At 41.5% G+C, this 12,469-nt stretch overlaps 1 protein-coding gene across 1 annotated transcript; it reads left to right on the top strand.

Annotated features, from left to right (window-relative positions):
- Window positions 1-303: 303 nt before the first annotated feature.
- On the top strand, window positions 304-7,208 carry gnmt (glycine N-methyltransferase). The gene is made up of 6 exons (XM_069172462.1): window positions 304-630; window positions 2,913-3,040; window positions 3,129-3,242; window positions 4,425-4,567; window positions 6,390-6,511; window positions 6,941-7,208. The coding sequence occupies exons 1-6, from the start codon at window positions 422-424 to the stop codon at window positions 7,110-7,112; spliced, it is 888 nt and encodes a 295-aa protein (XP_069028563.1). The 5' UTR covers window positions 304-421; the 3' UTR covers window positions 7,113-7,208.
- Window positions 7,209-12,469: the final 5,261 nt, after the last annotated feature.

The raw sequence follows: 12,469 nt of genomic DNA, 5'->3' as shown, positions 1-12,469 counted from the left end.
CTAACAGTAAACGAAACACGTGTTGTCTGATTTATAGATATTAGTGTAGGAATTTGTTTAATATCTATGTGTGAAACGTGTGTGTGATACTTATCCCGGGAGGCAATGTTAGGGTAAAAAAAAACACTAGTTTTAAACGTGACGTCTGCAAACGTAATCACGGAAAGGGGGCGGGCTCACGTCACTTCGTCCAATCAGAAAGTAGGCGTCAGTCCGCAGCGGCGTGTCATTGGGTTAAAGTTTCTCCCCCCTGGGCTGCTCATATAAATAATAACATCCGAAATCTGGGCTCGCATGTGGAGAGAATACCTGTCGGAGGAGCAGCTCGTTGTCACGCACATTTAAAGCAGTGCCCGAACCGAGCACCGTGTTGGTTCGCTGTAAGCTCAGAGAAGACGCTCCGGCAGGTACAAGCGGCAGCATGTCGGTCGACAGTGTGTTCAGGACCCGGTCTCTCGGCGTGGCCGCCGAGGGTCTTCCCGACCAGTACGCCGACGGCAAAGCGGCGAAAGTGTGGCAGCTGTACATCGGAGACACGCAGAGTAGGACGCAGGAGTACAAAAGCTGGTTGTTGTCTTTGCTGAAAGAGCACGGGGTGCGGAGAGTCCTGGACGTAGCCTGCGGAACAGGGTAACGTCAAGCCGCCTCAGCGGTTTCATACCGACACGGTTGAGAGCCGCTGCAGTTCTGGCTCGCCAAACTCCATTACAAAATTTTGCAATTTAAAGCATTCCCGCGAATGTCAGCAAACATTACGTGCCTAAGCCAAATTCTCATTCATGTTTAATGTTTCCGCGACAACGTTTTTAATTCGGCTTTATTAAATATCAGAGAACACGTCGTTTTAGAAAATGCTGCTTTAGCTTTGTCCACGTCTTTCATCTACAGCATGATTTGGTTAAGCAGAAAATCTGTTGAATGAGAACGGATAATGTGAAGAGCTCTTTACTGAGTGTATGACAAACTGAACTATACTTCCAATTATACACTATCAGGTGTGCAGTCGTTTAATCGAGTTATGAAATGTGCTGATAAATGTTGGCCTCATAATTACCTTCCAGGTTTTATAAACAGGTGTGATCAGTGTGTAAGAACAAAATCATGTTACTGCAGTCTTATTTTCAAAGAAATCAATTACAGGCTTGTGCTTTGTCATATTTTAATCTCTGTGTTTTGATAAAGCTTTAAGACAAAAGGATTTAAAAGTTCATAAATGTGATCACTTTGTTCAGATCATTCATTATGTAAACTCTTTTTTTTTTTTTTTTAAATGCCTGTTTTGTTCCTTAATAAGTTAGATTATCTTCACACATTAATCAGTTTGACTTTTGTGGAATTTCAACTCGCTGACCCTTTTAACTCTGGACAAAATCCGGATTAGGCCACAGAATAATGAATGAAAGTGCAGAGTTGCACCTGCTACTGTGCCACTTCCTGTCTCCAGCACTGGTCTGATCTGGGGGAATAAAGGGGGGAGGGGGGCATAGTGGGTTTGCAAATGCTGATTTAACGTGATTTCGTGTTACAACTAAGAAGGTCTCATGCAGCTGAAAACAAAAGCTCCGTGTGCACTTTCCAATCAGCAGAGGGCCACTGAGCAGGAGAGGTGCCTGTTTGAAGAGCTGCTGAATATCACCTGTGTGGGATGTGAGACTAAAGGGTTCAGAGGTTGATGAGCCGGTGTTGGGTTGCAGGGAGTTCTGACCGGTTCCCTGCAGTCTGTTTACCCCCTCCGGTAGTCAGTCTGTGCTCTGGGACAGCAGCAAGGCCACTGGCTGAACTTAACATACCCAAAGCTGTTGCCTCGCCCCTCAGTTCCCGTTTTTTTGTCTTGGAGAAATTACTCATCAGATGCAATATAGCTATTTATTTCATTACTTAATGATCATGGTATTTCTTTATTCACCTAAAATCAGCCGTTTCCTTTTGGCTGATAAATCTCACAGATCTTAATAGTCATTAGGTCAACGCTGCAGTCATTCACATCTCTGAGGTAAACATCGTGAAGCTCCGTATCTCAGAGCGCAGGCTGGTGTCGATGTCTCCGTGCAATCAGGAGTGAACCAGCGCGCTGACCTCGTTCCTTAGTAGTGTCACGGCTGTCTGGGGCGACGTAAGCATGCTCGTCCTGGAATGAGGTTACAAACGGCCCCACGCTATTTCTGACAGTCCAAATGTGTTTGCGTGTTTTTCCGCTGCTCTGTCATCAGAGTTCCTGGCGTCATATGCAAGAAGCTGCATGCCGTGTTTGTCAGTTCCATGAATGGCGGATGAATCACCTCCGGGTGATCTCTAGATGGATGATTTATTTTTTGCTTTGCAGGTGAACCAGAACATGTTGTTGTTAATGATTGCAGTGTGCTACGTTTTTCAGGTCATTCTCCATTAAATCCTGCTTCTGTGTTGTGTTGGTGCTGTGATTGCCATCTGAATCTGCTGCGCTTCAATTTTGCTTATCAATAAACCCATAACTAGGTTGGAAAGCATTTCTTTCTTTTTTTTCATTGTCATTTTGACACTTAAAGAAGAGTCCAAAGAAAACTCCTCAGCGTCAGTTCTGACTGCGGTTTGTCTTCTGTTAGTGTTTATCCTGCGAGGAGCTTCTGGCTATCATAAATAAATCATGTCATGACAGTGTGAATTAGCCACTAATAATGACTCCTGTGAATACAGTCTTACTCATACGTGGTCGAACTGGTTTGATCTGGAAGGGTGGTGACAGAATAAACGCTCAACAAAGGGAACGATCCTTGTTCATATATTTTAAAGTAAAGAAAACAAAGTGGTAGTCACCTCTGGTCTACATTGAGAAATGCTTGTTTCCCTCGTAAAACAAAATAGAGTTACCAGCAGAATTGTGAGGTGAGCTGATGTTTTATGTATTCACAGAGCACATGTTTTTTGTTTTGTAGAGTGGACTCCATCATGCTGGTGGAGGAGGGCTTTAATATGATGAGCGTGGACGCCAGCGACAAAATGCTCAAGTATGCACTGAAGTCGAGATGGGAGAGAAGAAAAGAACCAGCTTTTGACCAATGGGGTGCGTTTCTAACTCTGTGCTTTGGTGCGTATGCTCAGTGTATCTTCAGGTCACCTCTTCATGTTGTTCTTTTCTTCCTCATCCTCAGTGATTGAAGAGGCCAACTGGCTGACATTACAAGAAGACATTCAGAAACCAGGAGCCGGCTTCGATGCCGTTATCTGCCTCGGCAACTCATTCGCCCATTTACCAGACTTTAAAGGTACGTGAAGGAGGAAGGCAGCGAGCGTCATCATTGTTTTCACTCTTTTTTTCTTTTCTTTTTTTATGGTAATATCTATCTAAAGATGAACATTTTGTCTGGACTTGACAAGTTTAAAAGTTCCAGAGTTACTTAGTACTCAGCCAGAAAAGCTTGGTTTCACTTCCCGGTCTGGGGACAGCACCTCTGATCACACCCAGCGATGATGTCACAGCGTACTGACTCACCCTGGAGTCGCTGCAGCAGGGCGAGGAGCTGGGTGTCGAGTCTTTCCAGGATCTAACAGGATTTACATGACACTTATCTGCAGTGCATTTCTGACTCGTATCTGTAATATCTCTGATAATATTTGAAATGTTTTGAATTATATTGTATTTATATAATTATATAATTTAAAGAGGTCTAGAAAGTTGTTATCGATATGTTGTGTTTTTATGTTCAGAATTACAAATGTCACTAGTCCGAAGTATTATATGATGTTTATGTGACATGCAATCCAAACGTTCAGCGACTGCTCCTGTTGCATGCAAGCGCAGCGCAGCGCAGCGCAGCAGAGGGAAGCTACGACCGGAGTGTGGAAATATTCCAGGTCAACATCAGCACCTGTGTTACACACGTTTTTGTGACCACTGGTTCAGGCGTATCTGTAACTTCTCCGTGGACATAAACGGTGAATCTGCAGCAAACATTGTGTCGAACTCTGGAAATCAACAACTGAGATCCTTGAAAAGCTTCTGGTAGCCTCTGGCCATGAAGCAATGGGCTCGGAGAGGTGTTTGGGGGGCATTTGTGTTTCAATAGGACAGAACTTACTGACACGTTTTTCTGTTTCCCAAAAATTTGACGCAAACTTTGATGTGTGCTCAAGTTTCAGATCCACGGTGAAACCGCGGATGTGCCGCGATCAGGGGGCAGAAAAGCGTGTGATTCGGGTGCTGCTGTTGATCATACTTGTGAATGTTACAGCTTCCTCCTGCTCCGTGCACATCAAGGCACCGTTCACTCTTCATGCACAACAGGCGCGTTTTGCCCCACGTACGGGACTGGTGCTGCAGTATCTCAAGCCAAAGAGAATCTGTCCTTACATTGATACTAACTATATTTTTAAATCCAGTGTTGAGCTGACAAAATTCCCCTGATGACCGCTCTGTTAAATGCACACAATCCTGCCGTTGTTCTCAGGGGACCAGAGTGACCAAAAGTTGGCCCTTCAGAACATCGCCAGTATGGTCAGACCAGGTGGGATCCTCATCATTGACCACCGTAACTACGACTACATCCTGGAAACCGGCCGGGCGCCACAAGGCAAGAACATCTACTACAAGGTACATTTTATTTGAAATCACCTCAGTCCTCGTTTGGCATCAGCGTACGTCTACAACGTATTTAAATCCGTTGGTAACAGGTTGTTTTTTCAGGAGTTCCATCTTTTTGTCCAGATGTTCATTTCATAAGCCATCGAGCTCCATTTCATGTTTCCAGGATTCTGATTTATCATGAACAGCATGCAACAATGAAGATGACAGTCGGTGTAATGGGAGCTGACTGTTGTGACCCGTCTGCTCGCTCGTTTATTTGTATGTTGTTGTTTTTAGATGTAAACAGAAACTTCTTCATCATCATCGTGGTTCCAGTTACAGACACATTACTGTCGGCAGTTGTGGACTTCATATCATTTATACTACAGCATGTACCGGCATGCACGTTTTAGTTCACCCTCAATCAGCCGACCACCACATGCAGCTCGTACTCACCGACCGCCGCTGCTTTTTCTGTCCGGAGATTATTCCAGTAAAGGTTATTGAGACAAGATGTCTGTGTCCTTAAAGGTGAGAAGAAAAGTGAGAGAGTCTTGTTGTGCAGCCATAAAGCTGAAACTGAACGACGGGCTACTTGTTTTATTGGTCTATTTTATTTTTATTTATTTGTTACTTGAGTGTAAACAGGTAAGCATCTTATGATGCCTGGAGAATCGCTGACATTAGTCATATTTTTTGTTTGGTCTTTATTTTTGTATTGACAGAATTTCATGCCTTAATTAAATAACATGCATGTTATTTCATACATGTCCTTTGTTGCCTTTGCTGCTAAAATCCCAAACCTGAGCTACATACTGAATTTTGAATTTGTAATGTTTTGTCTCTACTTTTACAGTCTGTGGGAAATGGCAGGAATCTATTGGTGCAGTGTTACCAAAAGTAGTCGTTTTTTTCTTTCGACCATTTTCAATATGTGGTTGTCATTATTTATTTAGGATGTTTTGCAGCCTGTGAAATTGTACATTTTGTACAGTTTGGAAAGAAAAACACTTTGTATGCTTGTAATAGACGATTCAAAGACATCAGCGTGAGTGGAACAAAAAAAAAGAGAAGCCTCTTTTTAATCTTAACTTTCTGCACAGTGTGGTACTTCAGTGCTTTTGTGAAAAGTTGGAGGACAGACAGTTTTGTTTGTGAACGGTTTATTTACCCCCATCCCTAGCAGCAGCTGAGTTTAAGACCTAAATCTCTCTGCAGAGCCTGCAGGATATTGTGAGATTTTCACTGAAACTGGCACCGGAAAAACAGACGGAAATGTGCATGAAATTGTTCTTTTTTCAAGCTATCTTGGCAAATAGGGAGAAAAATGGATGAAGTCAGAAATACGAAGTAGAAACCACTTTGGGAAAATGGAATAAATGACAATGACAGGAAATAGTGGGTATAAATTAGACATTTTCTTTTTCTTGTCTTCTCTTTCTTACCTTTGTTTGTCTGTTTAATTAAACTTTGCGCTCAGACATCATCATTCTTGCATTTTGTTATGAAGCCTGAAAAAAGCTCATATATGAAATATAATGAATACACAACAGCAGGTGCCAACTGCAGTGATCCATATTATTTTCCTTTAAAAAAAACTTCCATATTCTTCAATCCAACCAAAGTAAGAAGTCTCCAGCTGGAAGGCCTCAATATAAGTACAGAGTCAACAGTCGCGTGTCAGAGAAAATCCATTTCTGATACCTCTGTAATCCCAGAGTCTGTTTTCCTGGTCCAACTGTGTCCCCCCGACACGAGAGCAACTTCCTTGTTCTGTTCAGTCACTACTTATCAGGCTTCGTTTGGATGTTACTGAAGAGATGGATAAATGTGTGTGTGTGTGTTTCAGAGCGACCTAACTCAGGACATCTCCACCTCGGTGCTGTGGGTCAACAATAAGCCACATATGATCACTCTGGACTACACTATTGGCGTCCCGCAGGCCACCCTACACGATCTCCCTGAAGTCAGGTAGGCGCAGCTCCTCTGCAAATTATTACTTATTATGGTTCATGTAATTTTCTGTCTTTTGATGTATTGATTGTCAGTTACATTACTGATCAGTACATCAGTACATCCAGGCATGTGTTAGGTTTTCAACAAAAAAAAAGGCCTGAGAAGGTTTCTATAACACTTCAGATGTGATTTTTAAAGGTTTTGAATGTTGTTGCTACATAAACCATAGCATTAGTTCCTTGGAGGCGTTTTCTTCAGAGTTCAGTGCACATTTTTGCGCTTCATAACGTTTGTCTCTCAGTCTGGGTTGTTGTTGGTTTTTTTCACTCCGTGTGAATTCCTTATCGTCAAGGTCGAGGGACTCCATCCGCAGATACGTTAGACACAATAATGGCTATTCAAAAACTAAACCACATCCCTGTGCGCTCTACTTGTCTTCTCCAGTAAATTCCGTCTGTCGTACTACCCTCACTGCCTGAAGAGCTTTAAAGGGCTGCTGACCGAGGCCTTCAGCGGCAAAATGCAGCACAGTGTCTACGGAGACTTCAAGACGTACGTCGAGGGTCAGAGCCAGGCTCCATGCTACTTCATCCACGTCTGCAAGAAGACTGCCTAAGAGACCTACCTTCACACACACACACACACACACACACACACACACACACACACACACACACACACACACACACACACACACACACACACACACACACACATGCTCAAATGTGCCGTGTCCTGATTTTGTTTTTGTTTTTTTTCTCGTTTCCATTTCCTCCCAACCTCTCGCCTGTTCAAGCTTTGAACATGTTTGAGAATGGTGCTGTACATCAGTGGTATTCCCCATGATGGAAGAGTTGCTATGAGGTACAAAGATATATTCTTACATAATTGTATTTTCTAAGTGTACCACATTGGTCTTAAACACAATCACGGTAGCCTTTCTTTTTTTTTTAATGTATTTTAAAGCTGGAAAAAGAAAGTTGAGCTGATCTCATTCTGGCCTACTGCGCAACATGACGCCAGATTGAATATTTATATATTATATTCACTTAATTTGCCTCTCTTCTACGGGGGCCCCCCCTGCTATATTTTGTTCAATGGTAATCATGTACAGGCTTTGATGTCATTTAAATAAACCCAGCGAACAGCCAGTGAATCCTGTGAACCACACGGACTCCTTCAAACGCCTGCTTTACCTGCTTCAAGTGTAACACGGAAAAAAAATAAGGAAACACTTACCTGCCAGTCAAATTAAGAGTCCTTTACCTTGAAGTATTCTTGACCAACTCACTAAATCCCTATCAGCTCCAGAGCCACATGACCTCTGACCCCTCTAAAGCTAGGGAACAAACAAAAAATTTTCCTTGAAAGTCTTGTCAAAACTTTTTCAGTTTTGAGCGGACTTTGCCTTTACCGTCATAATTTAATCTTTTTCATGGCGCTCGAATTTCTCCTTTTTTGTAGTACAATTAAGTTTACTTTGTTTAAACCAGCAGAGAGCCTTTAAATTATGTGGTAATAACCGCTATTGAAACTACAACAGACCAGAAGGTGACAATTAAAACTCACCAACGAAACAATTTCAGGAATACATAAAAAGCCACCGACTCAAAGCAAACAGAAACAATAACAATATTACTGAATACCCAAAACGCTTTAAAAATGTGTTATCAACCAAAGTTGTTCAAAAAGCGTTTTCCTCAAATGTATTGTTTGGAAAACTGCCTCAAATTATTAAGTTTACCCAAATAATGAGGGGAACACGATGGAAGCGTAACGTACTGGGCTGTTATCCAGGTCAAAATACATTTTGCTATGATACCAAATAAATAATGTAGTTTTCACTTAAATGAGAAGAAGATTTACCAGAGAACTCGAATATGATCACGATCTCTGCTTTTTGCTGACACAGGAACGCATGGTGTATTTCAATGTCGTGTCTCTTGTAGAACAAAACGTACGTTGCCCTTTAGTTTGTGATTAATTTGAGGTCAACAGTGGGTTCAGAAAGTTGTAAGAATCGCTGAATGTTTGAGTGCATTTGGAAAGTTATTTAGAGATGAAATTATTTCACAAGTCTTATTATGTTGCCAATTCTTTTAAGAAAAAGAACAAAACATTTTATGAAGTTTATTGCTAATATGACTATTGAAATGATTTTCCTTGAAATAAAAAATGTGAAATTATTAGCCTTATTGTCTCGTGTTGTGTACGCTGCCATGGCAGGTCTAATAGTATGATGTTAACTATCAGTGTAGCATATTAACATGCAAATATGACCTAACTAGCACTAATTACAACGTATAGAAGAGGTTAGTGGGGATATAAATAGTTTTGCAACTAATTCAAGTATTGGAATTGAAATGTTGACCAGATGATGGCGCTAAATAAAAAGTCAGGTTCTTACCAAAGTGATTGCAATTCATCCTGCAGAAAACATTAATGTCTGAACCAAATTTAATGCCAATCCATCCAATAGCTGTTGACTAATTTCACTTTTCCATATCAGTATGAAGCATCTTCTGGGCACCACAAATATCTGCCAAAGTTCATTTCATGGATTTCAGTAGTTTGGACATTTCACGTAAAACCACAATCTCATGGGAGTCGTGGAGGAAAAGTCAGAGGGGGTCAACAAAGTCATCAGGATACATCTTCTGGAGACCATGAGTGTACGTAGCATGTCTGATGGGAATCAATAAAACTGACATTGACATTTAACATCCTAATCTCATGCTGGAGATCTGCTGTGTTGTGCACAAGACTAATTTTAGACTACTACTGTAAGTATTTAGGAAGTTAACATCACAGAACAGAAGGAAGTGTGTCATTAGTCCACTGAGTCTGTATGTCTGTTTTTCTTGAATTACTGGGATTTGATTATTTGGATTAAAATTGGATTTACAAAACCTAAGTAAAAAGCCTGTGTCAGGGTTTTCTGTTCACCTCATAGACGTAGCCGTGAGTGGGCCGAGGTGGGCCTATCCGTAGGTACGCCATGACTGTGTTGCTGCTGTTTTGAATTCTGACTGTTAGTTTTACTTTGTGACACGATGCCTTATCCGGCTGAAAGTAGTGAATGGAAGCATCACGGTCCACCTTTTGTGGTGTAAATGTTTTTGAGAAGTGGCAGCTGAGGAAACATTTGTTGTCTCGGCAAACATTTGTGTTTCAGTGGTTTTGGTGGATGGAACAAATATGTCGCATGCGAGGATTCACACAGCGCCTCGCATCACTGGTTAACTAGAAGATACACAGTCGAACTGTGTAAGAAAGCAACAAGAAATGATGAGAGAAAATGAACGGCATTGAACTGTATTGTGTTATTGGAGAATGCACAATTTAGCGTGTGGCGAAATATGAAGATTTGAACATGTGCACATCAACGCAGTCTTCTTCATTTTGAGAACCAGGATTTTTATTAGATCGTGCCAAAGTCAGACAAAAACTCAAACAGAAATATTATTCCATCAAAATCAGATACCAGTCGCTAGTTACTGTGCTAAATACAGGTTGGACACAAGAGGGCAGCATTTCATTATATGTAACTATTCAAATACATTCTGAATCCCACATGTGATCCAGTAGCTCCACATTTGCACATTCAGACAGGCCCCATTCAGTTTTGACAGTGGTTATGTTATTATGTCTCATATGCTGCCTTAATTACCTCTATTAGCCTTTTTGTCTGCTTGATATTGGTTATTATTCTCCCTTACGTTTTGCATTACTGCTCATTGTTGTTTAGTATTCGTTTGTACTTACTAACCTCCTGGATGCAGGATCATTTCCTTCAAGATTAATAAAAGAAAAAAAAGGTTTATTTGATGAGGACAAATCTTCATTTGTAGACTTTTGCTATTGGTCTTTCTGCATGATAAATTTTATAGCTATGTATACTGTTGTGAATCTTTAGCTGAGCAAGTTTTACGTGTCTCATTTAATTGTAACGCCGCTGGTCTGGTCTCAATTATTTTTATTGTGAAACGGATGTCTTTCTTTTTTTCTTGTGGAAGGTTGAAACCTATAAAGACGAAGTGTACTTCAGTCCAACTCGCTTCTCTCTTTTGAGATCCCACGGCAGCAAATGCAAAGAATACTATAAAGTTGTTGCAGCATGTAGGTGTTTGACCGTCTGGTACCTTGACGGTGAGTGACATTTCCTCTCGCTGTGTATTTGACCTCTGACCCCAAACTTGTTCAACCTCCCTCGAGCACCTCTTCCCCAGAGAGCCCGTAGCTCCTCTCATCTCACGTCTCCGAGGCGTGCTATCAGACTTTGCGGTAGACGGCCGTGCGAGGAGCTGATACACAAACCAGATGCGAGAACCGCTTGCCAGATGTGGCTGCTCTGCTTTGCTTTGCTCTAGTTAGGGGAGTCAAAGTGGTCAACCATGAATGGATTTACTGGGGAGGATCGCTTTCACAGCACAGTCATTGGCCAAATCAAACAAAAGCAGAGGGAGCTGAGAGAGACGCATTGGCTGGAGAGAAGGAGATGAGTTATTATGATGAATAATGATTATAAGCAAGGGCCTTTAAAGGAGAAAAAGAAAATGGGTGAATTTCAGTATTTATGCTCTTGTTAAGAAGTTATTGAGTTGAAGAGGAAATAATCTTTCTGGAGATTATTTTGGAGGCATTATTGGAAGAGTGTCTCCGTACGCCTCCTCACTGAAGTGTAGTTTGTGACAAGAAAGGTTAAGAACTCCCATCGTCAACATGTCCCTTCAGAAACATATTTGCTGTATGCAGCTGTTAGTTTGGTCATATCCAGAAAAAAAAAATCCTCTCCTGCACAGAAAAGTGAAGCAACAGCAGTTTGTTTGGAGTTAATCTTCTGTAACCAGACTTGCATCTCGTAAAACACACGAAGTTCTGGGCGAATTCAAGCATAGTTTTTGGTTTCAGGGACACAATGAGTTGTTATACTTCCAACCCATAATATTACACTATGGAGAAATTGTTTGGACCAAAGAAGACATAAAACAAAATGTACATTGTCTAGCTGTGCGTTTTGTCAAACTTCCAACTAATCACTGCCTCAGGATTTCAAAGATGTCATCCAGATTTTCCTAGATGTATTTTTTTTTATTTTTTTTTTACTTATATCAACTATCAGTTGTTGTTTCAGGATATTTGCAGGTTAATCTGCAAAACTTTCATGGAGCAAACCTGTTGGTCGGCCCACCTGAACCATGACTGACTGAAGTGCACAACCCTGCACGGTAATCTATTGGAACTTTTAGTATTTAGTATGGACACACACTCATTCAAGGTTTTTTATCTATATTTTTACTATTTTCTACTTTGTTTGTAGAACAGAACTGAAGACTTGAAAACTTCGGAACCAGCTATTATAACCAGCTATTATACCAAAGCATGTAATCCACCTGTCGGCCCTTTAGAGGGCAGCGTGTCGGTGGGAGGTTTGAAAAGGAGACACGCATCATGTGACAAAGGTCATGTGACAGATGACTTTACCCCCAGACCCGAGTTCAAATCTGCAAGAAAACATGTTTTAAGACCATGACATTGACACTCTGTCCTCTGGTGGACTGATGAGTGTATTACATGCTGTGGCGCCATACCTTCATAATGCTTTTGAACCCATCATTATTGTTGACATACAATTACTATAATTACTATAATTACTTTAAGAGATGAAATCAAAGTGAAAGTTTCTTCAAGTGCAGTCACAAAAACCGTCGTCTGCTACGATGATATGTTGGCGTGGGAGTGACATTCGGCAGCAACGTGACATCCTGTCTACTTTGGGCTTATTACGATCGTCACTGGTCCCTAAACACACCTCCAGGCTCTGAAGAAGGGAGATGAAGCGCCGGATCGGATGACCCGGCCTCCACGATCACCAGACCTTAACCTAACTGAGGTGGTCAGGGATGAGTTGGACCACAGGGTGAAGCAACAGCAGCCAACAAGTGCTCAGCATGTGTGAACTATAGTCCAGGT

This window comes from Embiotoca jacksoni, unplaced genomic scaffold, assembly GCF_022577435.1.
Source record: "Embiotoca jacksoni isolate LCO1_2020_lvr unplaced genomic scaffold, fEmbJac1.0.p SCAF_53, whole genome shotgun sequence".
Taxonomy (NCBI): domain Eukaryota; kingdom Metazoa; phylum Chordata; class Actinopteri; family Embiotocidae; genus Embiotoca; species Embiotoca jacksoni.
Note: the sequence above shows the minus strand (reverse complement) of the source record. Positions and strands in the feature narration are given on the sequence as shown.